Source organism: Colletotrichum orchidophilum (assembly GCF_001831195.1).
Source record: "Colletotrichum orchidophilum strain IMI 309357 chromosome Unknown Scaffold_12.1, whole genome shotgun sequence".
NCBI lineage: Eukaryota > Fungi > Ascomycota > Sordariomycetes > Glomerellales > Glomerellaceae > Colletotrichum > Colletotrichum orchidophilum.
In genome coordinates, this window is record NW_019172968.1 from 24,234 (window position 1) to 40,016 (window position 15,783).

General features: G+C 54.0%; 3 protein-coding genes across 3 annotated transcripts; all 3 read left to right on the top strand.

The window, feature by feature from the left end:
- Nucleotides 1-2,987: 2,987 nt before the first annotated feature.
- Nucleotides 2,988-4,656, top strand: CORC01_02124 (citrate synthase; the record flags this gene model as incomplete). Its single annotated transcript, XM_022613775.1, has 5 exons — nt 2,988-3,095; nt 3,175-3,239; nt 3,304-3,497; nt 3,553-4,296; nt 4,358-4,656. 5 exons carry the CDS (start codon nt 2,988-2,990, stop codon nt 4,654-4,656), a joined length of 1,410 nt encoding a protein of 469 aa, XP_022479569.1.
- Nucleotides 4,657-7,158: 2,502 nt separating this feature from the next.
- Nucleotides 7,159-8,349, top strand: CORC01_02125 (mitochondrial DNA replication protein YHM2; the record flags this gene model as incomplete). Its single annotated transcript, XM_022613776.1, has 3 exons — nt 7,159-7,384; nt 7,551-8,223; nt 8,295-8,349. The coding sequence occupies 3 exons, from the start codon at nt 7,159-7,161 to the stop codon at nt 8,347-8,349; spliced, it is 954 nt and encodes a 317-aa protein (XP_022479570.1).
- A 2,564-nt stretch (nt 8,350-10,913) lies between these two features.
- CORC01_02126 (uncharacterized protein) lies at nt 10,914-11,411 on the top strand (the record flags this gene model as incomplete). Its single annotated transcript, XM_022613777.1, has 1 exon — nt 10,914-11,411. The coding sequence occupies one exon, from the start codon at nt 10,914-10,916 to the stop codon at nt 11,409-11,411; it is 498 nt and encodes a 165-aa protein (XP_022479571.1).
- Nucleotides 11,412-15,783: the final 4,372 nt, after the last annotated feature.

Here is a 15,783-nt window from a genome sequence, read left to right on the forward strand (position 1 = left end):
TCTGCAGGGCGACGAGCAACTATGGCGATGGCGACTGTGGTGTTTTCTTCAGGAATGTGTCTGGTAGCGAAGTACGATTGGGAAGTGGTTTGTATGGTGGAGGTGGGCAGGCGCTCTCAGCAAAACAGACGAAGTGCCAGCAGCTAAGGATATGCGACCTGCAATAAGGGTTGCTCAGAAGGAGGTTTACTGGGAGCGCAAGTAGGTACGCGACGTCCAGAAAGTGGAAGAAGTCAACAAGAGAAGGCGCCACACTCTTTCCTAGAGTAAAATCAGGCAGGTACGGCCCGGTCGCTCCTTCCCTCAATCAACAACTTTTGTGTGTATTTTGTTTTACAGAACGCGCAGGCAGAAATATCCCAATATGTCGCGGGCCAGCACTCTAAAGGTACGAATGGATCGAGTTCCTGAATTGGTTGACTCTCTACTTTGTACGGACAGAGCGTGCGACGCCTTTTGACGAGTCGTCCAAGGAGGTCACAGAGGAGATTTTCAAGTGGCAGGAGCCGTCGACGGTCTACTACTTGATTTGATTTCACCCACGGTCGGACATTTGCGGTCCTCGAAGGAGGAATACGATGTTCGTCAGTGTACGATGATAATCTCGATGAATACAGTAATCCTAGGCCTCGGACGGGATGGGCGTGATGCAGCGTCGCGCTGGAGGTTCGTCAGTTTTTTTTGGGGGGGGGGAGGGAGTGTGGTGGTTGGAAAAGAAGAGATACGCAAGTGGGGATGGGATGGAAGCTGGGACATGTTTGGAGACAGCGCTGGAGGCTTGCGGGACCTCAGAATTGCGGCGGGCGGTAGCACATGGCAGGTGTGCTCGTGATTTCGGCTTTAGTTTTGGGAACCAAAGCGCCAATCAAATGATGGGCATCTTGGTCATCAAGTCATCAGTCGCAGGAGCTCACGTCGTCTGCTGCTCAAGCCTCTTTCAGCCTAAGGCCAAAAGGTGACATACTGAGGCATCAACTTTTTACTGACTAGCAGATTCTCGAAGCGAGATGATGGTTCCACCACCGAGCTTCTACCGAGACGTGGAATATGGATTTCACAGGAGCACTGGTGGTGAGCTCGCCGGACTAGCATAGGGTAAGAGAGGTCTGTTTAGCACAGTCGTCTTAGTTGCGCCAATATGGAAATAACAGGGGATGCTTTGGAGTTCAGCGCTTGGATTGACCTACTATGTAGATTGGCCAGAGCTCCTTTCCACTTTGGCGTCGCCGGGCCGGACATCATCGGGGCGAGTAAAGGTCTTTGTTGACATCCACACTCAGTCTCTTATTGTTCTCATCCAGATTCGTCCACGGACAATACCCACCTGATTAATTATCTGGACCAGGTGTGCTACCTAGTTCCCCAGCAACACGGCTCTTTCGCTGGTAGCCGGACTTGTCTGCAGGCCATTGCGAAACTACTTTGCTTTTCATCGGCTGCACTCAAGAGTAAAGCGTGGTAGACTCCTGCGCAATGGCCATCACTACCCATTCATATACAATGAATACGACCGTAGCAAGATCACCTAATAGCCAGAATAAGGTACATGGCCGCACCATCTTCTTTTGCTGTTGGCGAACGGAAGCCTCGCCCTGCTGTACGTGACCGGTAAGAGTAGGTAGCCTCGGATGAGGCGGTCGAGCTGTGCCATGGTTGGAAGCGCGCTCCCAGACAGGCAGGAGGGTCGAATATGCAGCTTCAATTGGTCCAACGCCACACCTGCGGCGGGCTACGAAGCCTCGGAGCTGACGGGAGATGCGCGAGACAGGGCTCGGAGGAGAACAATCACTCACATCAAGTCCTCCGTTGACTTTGGTTCCGTGCGGATACTTGCCAATGCCACGGGAGCAGGCGCTGAGTCCGGACTTGCTCTTTCACGAAGGTTGAATCTGGGTAGCGCGGACACGTGGGGGTCGGGCCGCAGTCCCAAGTGCCCGGGTGCGCGTTCATTCTCAAATCCATCCTTCATCTAGTCTCACCGTGAGGCGCATTGTCCTTGGCTACCTACCTACGAAGTCAAGGCTGCAATGTTGTGTTCAACCGATACTTGGACTTTGGCTTCCGACCTTCGGACGAAGAGCGGGTACTCCGAGAGAAGCCGCCCAGATATCCACTCGTCTCGGCTTTTCGCGCGCAAGAACGGGGCGTTTTGATACGGGAGTTTAAACTGGAGACTGGAGCAGCGCCAAAACTGGAGTGCGCGGTGCAGATTTTCCGGTGGGGCCGATGAAGGACACTACGTGAAAAGACGGAGACAAGTTCAGGGAGATTGAGATCCCAAGATTGACAGGACAGATTGATTGGAGTCGCGACTGGGGGACACGGGGGACACGGGGGACACCTGTACATTGCAGCGGGTACGTATCTTTTCGCGCCTGCTCGCCTCGCCCGGCCTTTGATTCTCCCTCGTGGCTCGCAGAGAGTCTTGACCTCAGGTATCAAGGGTGTAGAGGTCGGCCGCTACCGCAATTGCACCCTACCTGAGTAAGGCAACAACGTGAAGAAGCAAGGCAAGGCAAGGTAGCTTCTTGGGAAGGTAGGTCAACGGAGTGCCGGACGGCGGCTGAGCCTCTCAATCAATTCCTGTACGCCGTCGCAAATTGAGCGCTATGGCGCGTTGAATACCTCGGGGGATGGCCTCGACCTGCATCGGGGCAGCTTGAGAGCTCAAGGAAAAATTCCACTGTTGGACCGACGTTGGGGGCGCACTGCAGAGCAACCGGGTGTGTAGGGTGGCAGATGTACCTGCAGCGCCAAAACATTTAGCGTCGATACCTCACCCTGCCCGAGAGACAACCCGTATGCCTGCTGAGGTACATTGGTATTTCCGGCCACACCTGTGACGTGACCCCCCGAGGGCGGCCCCCCGGTCCAAGAGCGCCTTTGCTTCATATTTTTTTTCTATCCTATTACCTGCGGCTTTTTTCTTTCCAACCTTTCCGACCTTCATTCTTCACCAGTCTCTGAAGCCTCACGATACTCTCACAATGTCTGTAGCGCGTCTTTCCTCCTCTGCTCTGAGGACTTCCCTCAGAGCCTCCCCTTTCAAGGTGTCGGCTTTCAACGCTGCTCGCTGCTACTCTTCCAAGAACCAGGTAAGGTGGCCCTCTTATCCCGTCCGGCCGTCCGGCCGCCCTACCTCGGGTATCGTGAAGCTGACACGTTCGCATCTAGACCTTGAAGGAGCGCTTCGCTGAGCTTCTCCCCGAGAAGATTGAGGAGGTCAAGGCTCTGAGAAAGTGAGTGCATTGCCAATGGTTCTCGTTATCGCAACGTCGACATCCGCTAACCTCGCCGTCGCAGAGCGCATGGCTCCAAGGTCATTGACCAGGTCACCCTTGACCAGGTCTACGGTGGTGCCCGTGGCATCAAGTGCCTGGTCTGGGAGGGTTCCGTCCTCGACGCCGACGAGGGTATCCGTTTCCGCGGCAAGACCATTCCCGAGTGCCAGGAGCTCCTCCCCAAGGCTCCCGGCGGCAAGGAGCCCCTTCCTGAGGGTAAGTCCAGATTTCACGACAATTCTCGCAGCCGTTATGCTGACAACCTCTAAAGGTCTCTTCTGGCTTCTCCTGACTGGCGAGGTTCCTACTGAGCAGCAGGTTCGCGACCTGTCCGCCGAGTGGGCCGCCCGCTCCGACATCCCCAAGTTCGTCGAGGAGCTGATCGACCACTGCCCTACCGACCTGCACCCCATGGCCCAGTTCTCCCTGGCCGTTACCGCCCTCGAGCACACCTCCTCGTTCGCCAAGGCCTACGCCAAGGGTGTCAATAAGAAGGATTACTGGGGATACACCTTTGAGGACTCCATGGACCTGATCGCCAAGCTGCCCACCATTGCCGCTCGCATTTACCAGAACGTCTTCAAGGGCGGTAAGGTCGTCGCCGTTGAGAAGGACAAGGACTACTCCTTCAACTTCGCCAACCAGCTTGGCTTCGCCAGCAACACCGACTTCGTTGAGCTGCTCCGTCTCTACCTCACCATTCACACCGACCACGAGGGTGGTAACGTCTCTGCCCACACCACCCACCTGGTCGGCAGTGCTCTGTCCTCCCCCTTCCTTTCCGTTGCTGCTGGTCTCAACGGTCTGGCCGGTCCTCTCCACGGTCTTGCCAACCAGGAGGTCCTCAACTGGCTCACTGAGATGAAGAAGTCCGTTGGCGACGACCTCAGCGACAAGGCCATCACCGACTACCTCTGGTCTACGCTGAACGCCGGCCGTGTCGTTCCCGGTTACGGCCACGCCGTCCTCCGCAAGACTGACCCCCGTTACTCTGCCCAGCGCCAGTTCGCCCAGGGTTCGTATCCTCCATGATTGACAGTTCAGATTCGACGGGATAAATACTGACAACCCTACAGAGAAGATGCCCAACGACCCCATGTTCCAGCTCGTCTCCCAGGTCTACAAGATCGCCCCCGTCGTCCTTAAAGAGCACGGCAAGACCAAGAACCCCTACCCCAACGTCGATGCCCACTCCGGTGTCCTCCTCCAGTACTACGGTCTCACCGAGGCCAACTACTACACCGTCCTCTTCGGTGTCTCCCGCGCTATCGGTGTTCTTCCTCAGCTCATCATCGACCGCGCTCTCGGTGCCCCCATCGAGCGCCCCAAGTCCTTCTCTACTGCCAAGTGGGCCGAGCTTGTCAAGAAGATCTAAATGTGTAAGCTTAGAAGACGGGAGAGAGAGAAAAGGAGACGCGACTGCGGACGCAAGTAATGCTGCGTGCGTGGGAAAGGCATCAGGGTCGCATGAGCGATCAACAATAGACATGAATGGCAGCGTGTTGTTTCAGTCAGGGTGGATAGAAAAGCTTTGGGCGATACCATCCACTGCGCTTGTACAATACCGAGAAGGGCTGCTTTTACCGGGAATTACTGGGTAGTTTAGTTACCTAAGGGCCGAGGCTGGCTTGCGTCCGAATACACCATTTACGAATTTGAAGTTTACAACTGGTCCCCTCTTTATACCACCGCTCTACTGTCTGTGACATTGACCACAATCTGTCCTTGAAACCCGGGGCGCATGATGATTCGACGATGTTGAGACCGAGCAGAAAGGAGGTTCGATTGGCCGATGTGCAGACGTCGGGACGTGACAGGCAGAGAGCCAAGCGCGCGCCGCGGCAGCGATGCTTGGACAGGCATGGCCAGACTCGGGTTATGCAAGCTTGGAGTCGACCTGCTGCAGGCACGCGCGCATACCAGCGCACACCAGCAGTTCGTGTCACTCAATTTTGATGTCTTACATAATCTCAAACTACCTAGTACTCCGTTCGTTACTTTGCACTGCATCGCCTTATCCACACCTCGGAATGGTTGTACCCCAATCGATGTCCGGCGTGGAGAGACTGCGAGACTGGAAAGCTCTCGAGAAAAGAAACCGGTCGCAGCGAAGTGGTGGTCCGCTCAGGGATGTACTTCCAGGTTATGCAAAGTGATGGAGACAGTTGGGTGTATTGGATGAGCTGAGGTTGATGCAGTGACACTTGAAAATTGAAAATGGGCATTGGTGGGTGTGGATGCCAGAGGGATGAAAGAGGTCTATACTGCACGGATATGGCTGGTGAGTGAAATTGATACCTTATTCAGATGGAGGCACAGGACGGCGAGGTTTGGCCGGGTTGGATGCCTCGAGGTACGAATACCGAGACGGGGCGGTTGAGGCTTTGCAGTCGGAATATCCCCACGGAATTTTGCGTTGAGCTCTCCAGATGGGGACAAGGCTGGAAGCTGTTGGGGAGGTTGAGCTCCAACTTCCAGGACGGGGCGCTTTAGTGCCCGCTTGGTATGGTTGGCGGAGAACCCACGGGCCAGTCCGTGGCACGGCGGACTGTGATGCGCGGTCTACGGACCCTTTTTTTTTTTCCTTTTCTGGTTGAAATCCAATGTTGCAGCTTCCTCTAAGGTACCTTAGCTATGGCTATTTTGCTATCTATGTAGGCACGGAGTACCTCCGTACCTTAACTTACATTACGATCTGAGGTGAGGTCAGGTAAGCCGCCAAGGGAATAATGGCTTGCTGCAGTTCATTCTCGTCAATGTAGCTGACATTGGATGCCATCGCTTGTAATGAATGTGTACCTACCAATAGCCAATACATGCTCCCAAAGCTATAGCCAGATGTTCCAGATGCTCTGGTCAATTGCGCGCATGGGTATATAAAAACGAGGTCTCCGAGCAGTACATTGCCCAGGGAGAGAGGGAAATAGAGAGGGAGGCAGGTCTACACAGTGACAGCAATGATTGGAACACACGTCTCACTTTTATCGCATTCCCATATCCTTGTTACACAACCGCCCGGCGACCCAGGAAGCTGTTGCAATCTGGAGCCCGTACTCCCAGATTTAGAATAAGGGCGGGAAACACGAGGTACCCAGCCAAGCTTACCTACGCTACCACAACCATTGGGGGAGACTCCAGACAAGGGCTCTCGGCCACCCGTCGTGCTTCAAGGGAGCTTGGCTGATTGACAGCAAGCATCCAACTCTGTATGCCCACATCTGTACTGCATCCATCTACTATATCGTCTGAGGTGATGCTCGGGTGAGCATCCCAACCTGAGGCTGTCAGATCGGTCCTCCGATCAAGTCCAAGTCCAAGTCCAAAGTTGACCCGGTTCCAAGCCGAGCGAAGCCCGCCCTGGGAAACTGGGAGACTGGGACCAAAAAAAATTGAGGAGCTCCAACATTCAGGTAGCACACCCCTGCCATCCTTGCTCACTGTTCCCTCCCAATCCACTCCAATTCCCATGTGCAAAAGGCGCCTGCTCCCACGTCCGCTCAGTCACGGAGCACTCCTTCTTTTGCCTTCTCCGTCTTGTGTCACTGAACGCTCCCCCCGAAGCGAAACTAACCCAGTCCCCGGCGCCTATCTTTCAAACGAACACATCTCTCCCTTCCCCGAACCCTTTTCCTCATTCAAAGCACACTGAACCTCGGCCTTCCTCCGAGAAACACTACCAACTCAGCTCGGTATCCGAGGTCATTCCAAGCCTTTTATTCCGCAACCTGCCGCGTTTCCCCATTCCTTCCTTGGCCCCATTCTCAGGCATCTACCCCGTACCACCCATTAAACCTCCCGCCGCACCTCGCATCCCCCGCGAAGAAGCACCCTCCTCCCTTGGTCAGGGCCCCTTTCCGTCATCACAAGTAGCAGAGCCATGGTTGCCGTCGCCACTTTGCCCGCCCCCATCGGGGAGCCCCAGAAGCTGGAGAAGAAGCCCGTCAAGTTCTCCAACTTGCTGTTGGGCGCCGGCCTGAACATGTTCGAGGTCACGACTCTTGGCCAGCCGCTCGAGGTCGTCAAGACCACCATGGCTGCCAACCGTGGCGACGGCTTTGGCACTGCCCTGGGCCGCATCTGGGGTCGCGGTGGTGTCCTTGGTTGTGAGTAAAACCCCCTACTGGTAATTCTCGGCCATGTGGCCGGAAATCAACTGGTCGATCGAGCTGCACATCGGCGCCCTTTTGATGGACATACGATTGCTCGATGAATCTTTACGAATAAACCACCTGATGAACAAGCATCACTGACAATTCTCCTCTTGCACAGTCTACCAGGGTCTCATCCCTTGGGCCTGGATTGAAGCCTCCACCAAGGGCGCCGTTCTGCTCTTCGTCGCCTCCGAAGCCGAGTACTACGCACGCAACGCTGGCGCCTCCGAGTTTGGTGGTGGTATCATCGGTGGTATCACCGGTGGTGTTGCCCAGGCCTATGCCACCATGGGTTTCTGCACTTGCATGAAGACGGTCGAGATCACCAAGCACAAGGTGGCCTCCACTGGTGTCCCGCCTCCGAGCACCTTCCAGACCTTCATGGGTATTTACCGCAAGGAGGGTATCAAGGGCATCAACAAGGGTGTCAACGCCGTCGCCATTCGTCAGATGACCAACTGGGGTTCCCGTTTCGGTCTCTCTCGTCTGGCCGAGCAGGGTATCCGTGACATCAGAGGGAAGAAGGATGGCGAGAAGCTCGCCGCCTGGGAGAAGATTCTTGCTTCTGGTCTCGGTGGTGGTTTGTCCGCCTGGAACCAACCCATTGAGGTCATCCGTGTCGAGATGCAGAGCAAGAAGGAGGACCCTAACCGACCCAAGAAGATGACGGTCGGAAACACTTTCCGCTACATTTACTCCACCAACGGTATCTCTGGTCTTTACCGTGGTGTGGCCCCTCGTATTGGTCTCGGCGTTTGGCAGACGATTTGCATGGTTGCTTTGGGTGATATGTGAGTTGCCCCCCACACCGCTTATTCCTCATATGGCACGGACAAAACTAATCACTGGATCCTCACTACAGGGCGAAGACTTATGTAGAGAAGCTCACCGGCGACCAGGTCACGGCTAAGCATTAAGATGGCGTTACATGGGGAAATATAGACCAATACCTGGAAAGGTTATTGGTTACTGGGCTGAGGATGGGATTGACTGGCGAAACTGGTCAAAGGCGGACTCCGTGTGGGGGAGCTGCTATAGCTTACCTTACCGATAGCACGGATGAACCCCGCCATGGCCCCGTGCGAGTGACATCCCCGGGGCTCAGCGTTTGTATCTGTTCTTCATCTGGCTTTGTGCTCATCTTAGAGATTATTCGTTATGGGCTATGCTTTGCGCCCTCGGAACTATATACAAAGGATTCGTGGACTCCTGGTCATCTCCATTCGTGATATCTGTGATAGTGGGTCAATAGTATGGTCAGACCCATCGCCATGCGATACGGAACAAAGCCCGCTCGAAGTTCGGGACGAAGTTGACTGGCTCCCGGACCAACCCATCGCCAGGAGTTCGGATGCGGCCAGGGAATGAAGCTAGTCGATAGCCGCGCGTGCTGCGGTTCGATGGTTTTCAAATCCGCTGAGACGCGTTGTCGGCCCGGAGATGTGGTCCCACCCGCTGGGTTCTGACGGCGCTTGTGTATTTTGTGGAACACATCCCCTTCTTTACTTGGTTGGCAATAACTTCTTCTGTCAGTTTCCCTTTTGTCAGCGATGTTCAAGGGACAGTACCTCGGACCCGCTACACTGCGAGGTTCCATCGAGTGTTCTTCCGTTGGATATAGCCGGTGAGGGAAGCCTCGAGAGATATTTGTAGTGGCGTGGGAAGTGGGCTTGATCGTAGTGGGATATGATGCTTGTATAAGGCTTAGTCTCGGCCTACTTTTACTGCTTTACTCACTGGGGAGGTTCAGTTTGCGTTTCATGATGTTCCCGTAGCTTTACAAGTCATACGCTAGTTGTGTGATTCTACCTGCTACCGGTTCTGTGCGAGCTCGATGCTATTTTCCCTTATATCGTCGGGCCCTTCATTGGTATCTCTTTGATTCGATACGGAGTCAAGCCCATTTGGTAAATCAGCCTAGTTTCAAAGTCAAGTATATCTAGGGTGAGTGGATCAAGGTGTGTGTGAATTTGGGGACGGGGGTGAAGGGGAGAGATGGCGGGCTCTGGAAGTGGAGGTAGATGATAGATGCTTGATCCGACCCTAATATTTGTTGAGGTCAGATATTGGGAGGAAATCTTTCCATCTCAAGTCGGCCTCTGAGAAACATTCACAAGAAGCAGGAATATCCGTGGGCAAAACGATTGTGTGCAGTCGTTCTACTTGTTGTGGATCTAGTATGAGGCATCGATGTGGTCATGCCACCCCCCCTCCTGTTTCTGAATTTCTCGATAAAGTGTGGCTCATACTACAAAACAGCAGTCAGAAGGACGCCAAGAGGGAAGCATAATTCTCGTGGTCAAATCCGCGCTGCCATGCTCCCCTGGCTCTCGCCTACATGCGCCCATCCAACTCTCTTCAGCTTCTCCACCAGGTCTGACGAGACGCAGCTGAAAAGATAGACAATCGATCCAGCTTAGCTATGGTATTCGAGGGAATTCCTCTCGAATGAGAGTTAAATTCTTTTAGCACCATGTGCAAGGCTCTGAAGGGCATTAATCTAGGAGGCCGCGCCCGACATAGCCTTAGCCTAACTACATCTTCCTGGATCATATGGGAACCATCGCCTGGTTTCCACGAGGTCTTTTGAAACCTGAGACTCTGAATCTAACATTGCTTCGCCATGGACCTCAACCCCATCACTTCAGGCTCAACCTTGGGCTCGCATACGACAGAAAGATGTACGGATCACTTGACTTTCCACCTGTGGATTATCCAGACAACAAGGTTGCTTGGAATAGAAAGATGGTGCCGAGAAAACGATTGAATGTTACTAAGAGAATCGAAAAAAAAACGTTCCACTTACGCAGTGAAGAAGCATACAAGGTCCAAGTTTGGGCCCGCTTGAGCCTCGCAGTTCATCCCCAACATTCACCTTACCCTCTAGTGGCTGATAAAGTTGTCAGAAGAACGTCTACGCCAAGAGTGTCAAGGCGGCCTGTATGAGTCACATACAAGCTTTTCAGACCTTGTGGTTGAGGCCATCACGGTTGAAGCCATCACAAACAAGGCCTCCATAGAACCTTGATAGGAAACATTGAGCAGTGAATACATGATGCTCCATCGATTTGAGTGCGGGGCAGGCACTCAACCGTGTCACTCAGATTTTCTTTTGCGATTTTTGGCTCGCTTGGTTTCACTTTGTGGTTTTCTAGACAGTAAGGTACCTCCTCATGCCCTTAAAAGGGGTGGTGTATTTCAGTCGGGCGAAGGGGTGGCCGTCTAGAGACTACTCCCCCTCGGTGGTCTCATTAGCAAGACACCAACTCCCATTGTCAAACCGTTCCCAACATCCCCCAAGCACTTGCTACAGAGCTGAATGGCTAAAATTCCTTTCCTTTGCCGGCCAGAAACTTACTCACGCCATCAACTTCTACAGACCCACGTCGGATCTTTTCTCTATCTTTTCTCTCCTGAATCATACGAGGAGAAAGAATTTTCAACCAAAGTTCAGCCATAGTTCAATCAAACCTCCTGAGACATGAAACTCCCTCTCAAGGCCGTCGTCCTCTTGGTCCTCGCCTCGACAGCGACCCTCGTCTCCGCCATCAAGCCATGGGGCAAATCGCCCATGAACGCCCGGGAGAGGCTGCACCTCTGGAACCAGGCCGCCTGCAAACAGCTCAGGAAGTCGCCGTTCCCCCGGCGCTGGGTCTCGACCAGCTTCACGGTGACGGCCATCGTCGACGAGGACATCGAGTCCCTCTGCCACCGGCTCTGGCACAACATCAAGCGCTCCGACGGCTACTGCACGACGCCGACCAAGCCGGTGTGCGAGGACCGGGGCGACAAGGAGATTGGGGAAAAGGTCGTCTACTGGAGCTTCAACGTGTTTGGGTTCTGCCCCCCCTCCGCGGTGGACTCGGCCTGGTGGGAGAGCACGGGGAATATCTGGGGCCCGTCGAACTGTCGAGAGGGCAAGTATACTAACAAGAACCTTCCCAGTCTGCCCTTTCCAGAGCCCGAGAGGGAGAGGTAGATGAAGGGCCTGGAAGGACTATCTCATGGCAAATAACTCGAGGCAACTGGTGCGCTACAGACCAAACGCTGTACGAATCGCGTCTAGGAGCTTGACACCACGCGGGTCATGTAGACTTTCACCCCTGACTAGACTCTTAAGTGGGCTTCTCGTTAAGGGAACCCCTTCAACTCTTCTCGCACTATCATTATCTGTTCTAAGTCATCTTGTAAGTAGTAGCAACGGCCCGAAGGTATGCAGCGTGGGCCCCTAATCCCCCTACGGGAGTAAGAACTGGCGATAAAACAAATGAACAAACATATAATCCAAAAGTGCTATGGAGAGAGTAACTGACGGCGGACGCTTTCAATAATCTTACTGGCGGCTTGAGATAGCAATGATTAGTTTGATAAGTCCGGAAGGAGGAGAGAAGGGGGAAAGACGTAGGCAGCTGAGAATCGATTCAAAACCGACGAGGCTTCAAGAGAAGCAAAGGCCTCCCAGCGACGACCTCGGGGGACATTAAATAGTGGAATACGAATCTCGGACAGCTGTTGCAAATGATTGATACGTGTACCTCATCTCGAGGTGGGCAGAGGTGGGCATACTGACGTGTCTGTCTCCCCTTGACGTCCGTCAGAATCACCAAAATAGTCTCGAGAATGTCCTTCTTGCCACTGTCCAGAGGTATGCCCACAGCCATTCAAACCCCTTATTTGCGCAAAACATGTCTCTACGATGTGTTCCTCGCAGATGTCTCGATGATCTGCAATGTACACGTAAACCAGAGGCGTCGATGCTGAATGCCACCGCACGCCGCGGCAGTTCTATGGTATCGATCGATGTCCGTTTGGAAATGGGAGGAGAGAAGAATGAAAAGGCCTCAAGAAGTCATGGAAAGATTGGATGTTGTGAGCTCAACATAAGTCAGCAGGCCAATATCCTAAAAACGCGGCGACGTACCCAGCCAAGGTCTGTCTGTACTCAACTAACGGTTCATGCCTCAGGAAGGGTCTAGCAGAGCTTCCCGCCGTCCAGGACGATGCTTTCCAAACAGCGAAGTAGACACAACATGTCCACACGGCATTCAACCTGGACGAGGGACGCTCTACTTCCTCTCGAACAGCCATTGCAGAGACAGAGTAAAAGGCAATGCCATCCATGTTTTCCGTTCAACTCTTTTCAGGTTGGTAAAACAACCCCCCTCCCCCAGTCATCAACACTATCATCCCCTTTTCCCTGCTCGAACGCTGGCGAAACTTGATCATGACATTACTCATCTCATCCATTTCTTCCCCAGCAGCCCAGATTGATAGACACACGCAACACCGCCGCGACACCATCTTCAGCCTCGCCAGAGCCACAAAGTCAAAAATACCACTGCCAAAAGGCTCGAAGTGTCCCCTCCCTCCCTCCCGGTGGGACCCATCCGAGACTCGTATCCTCAAAACGGAGAAAACAAGATTGTGATATAGACCTCAGTGGTAGTTACACATCGAAACAAGCCCCGGTTCGCAGCCTCAATCATCCGATTCCTTATGAGCCAACACACCCCCAATTCATCTTGAGTAGGGATGGATGTAGATTGGGAACGGGCCAAAAGGGGTCACATCCACTTACACACCTCACACGCGTACATGTCGTTGGGCTGACTGATGCGACAGGGAGAAGGGCTGCGTCACATCGAGCTTCCCAAACATCGGACGACAGATCGCGCACTCGAGCCAGCGATCGCCTCCCGTATCTCAGTATCAACTTGTCCTTCGCCCGCCCGAACCTTCGCTACTACCACCTTCCTGGAAAACGTTCACCAAGAGAGATTCCCCGCTGGAGAGATCTTTTCCCCGTTCAATGCGGACGTGGCCTACTGAGACGTCTCCAGCTCAGAGTTCACGTAAAACCATTGAATCAGCCTGTCATAAAGGTGTATTTGGCCATGGCTGGCCGGTCGACCATTCAGAGGAACCCCAGTTACCTACACTTAGAACAGTCTATCGGCGCAATACAAAAGAGAAAAATCCAATATTGCTTGCATAGTACCGAGAGACTTTGTCCCCTACCTCTCGTTGAGAGAAACTCGGAAAAAGAACAAAAACGTGGAGACGGAACCTGGAGAGCACAGACAGATATTTCTGCCCAAATCCAAGTTTCAATTGCTTTCAATGGAAGCTGCCGACCGACGTACGGGACAGGGAGGCACTGTGTACAGTACTACACTTTGTCTATACATGCCATCCCTCCCTTCGTCGCAAGTTCTCAACCCACCCCGCAATATCAATGAAACTCGAAACGTGTCGGCATGAAGGAAACAAAAACGGAACGCATGAGATGGTACCGGTTCCCGACCAGGGAGAAATGCCACGAGGGAAAGAAACGATTCACGAGAGAACCTGGCAAGGGGGAAAAAGAAAGAGACTGGATGAACAGGCCGGCTGTGCTTAATTGAGAGCTCTCCGCTGTTCCGCCAAACGCAATGAGATACACAAGACACCTGGGGAATAATGCCAGGCTTGTTTGTTGTCGCATTTCTTGTTCTTACAACAGCACGCTCTCTGACATTCGCAGAGAACAGATTTTTTTTCTTTTAATTTTTCCGGGATGAGATGTTGACGTGATTTTGCTCGTGCAAAGCTTATCTGGCTTATTTCCCCGATCACATCACAACTTGCAAACGGTGCCAATGTTGTCAATCTGCGACCGGCGGGTTTGGGCGTCCCCGTATTTCATGACCCCGATGACCCCAAGCACAAAAGGCAAACCGGCGATTCAAAAGTCGTGGGTCGCACCGTACGCAGTGTCCGGTATTTGGAACAAGAGCACACCGGGCGGAGAGTGAGAGAGAGTTGCAAGAAGGAAACGGATCGACTTGTCGTCGTAAAATGACCCCAATCGCCTCAAAGAAGCCACAGCCGAGCCGGTGTCTGCCGCTAGGCCCAGGCGAGCGTAGAATAGGTGCCTCGGCGGCTTTTCTGAAGAGATTTGATTTCCCTGTTGCTGTGGAGAGCCAAGAAAAAAAAAAGTCAATAGTCCCATTCACAACAGATAAACAACAACAGCAGCAGCAGCAACAACAACAATAACAAGACAATACTAAGTGAAAAGTACCACCTCTGGGCTCTGGCACTTTCGAGTTGCACATCCCCGGAAGACAAAGCCATGGCTGTTTCACAGCGTTCCTTCCGAGACTCGACCCGATCTCCAGCGGTTGGTCACTTGCATGACACCTAATAATCATACATACCCGGTCCCCACAGCCCGCGGCCGGTCCAACTTGTAAGGCCAAGGTGCCCCCGCCCCGGCTGCCAGCAGAACCCTCCCCCCCCCCCCCCCCCCCCCCCCCCCCCCCCGCCCCCCGGCGGCCGGGCCGGGACGAGAGCTGCGACCCCGGGCGTGCGTCGGGCCGCGCCCCCCCCCCCCCCCCCCCCCCCGGCCCCCCCCCCCCCCCCCCCCGGGCCACCTACCTGCGGTGTCGAGATGGGCAAGGCGGTAAGTAAGTTGGGCACTGTTAGGTGATCGCAATTGGTCGCTGCAGCGGTCATCCCTCTCCATGCAGTTGCAACCCGCTTTCAACATTGCTTCTAGAAGAGCGGAAAGCGGACACGCACCAACGGAGGGCGGGCGGACGGGCGGGTTCTGGTGGTCGTGGTGGCTCCAATGCTCCAATGCTCCAATGCTTCAATGCTCTTCCTGCAGCCTGCGGCCTGCTTGTTGGCGTGCTGGGTGCGTCGCTGGCGGCATGTGGGGAAAAAAACATCGTGAGATACGACTGCTGTTTGGTCAAGTGAAGCTCCGTTAGTGTCCGGTTCCTATATCCATACCGGATATCTCTGCAGGACACTGGGGCATCTGCAGGATTGCCGCGGCTCATAGTCGAAAGATGGAGACCCCAATCAAACCGCGAGATCCATCCAGCCAAGCAGCATGTAAAAAGGGTTCGGCTCCGTATTGCCCTACTGTGTAGAATGCAAGCCCAGTTCCGGGAGTGGGCTGGCGTGCCAATCGCCGGTCGTTTCTCCATAGAACCCAAGTGAACCCTTCCGACTGATAAATGGAGACTGTCCGGCCTAACGCTTCGCGACGGGGCTCCTTAAAACGGCACGCCTTAGGAGCAAGGCTCAGGAAACCGCGGCACACACCGCGAGAGAAACCGGGTCTGTTCCCGGCCAGGTGCTAGAGCGGGCACTCTGGGCCATAAGACCATATCCAGGAGCCACTGACTCGTCCCTTTTGCCATTTTCTCGTGGTTACTCGTAGTAGGTAACGGGGCGGTCGCTGGCATCCCTTGGTCCCATTGAGTAAAGAGGCATGGCCCATGGCCCACGGCCCATGGCTCATGATTACCATGTATGGACCGAAGCAAGAAACGGCCCGTAATCGTTAGCCAACGGCAACT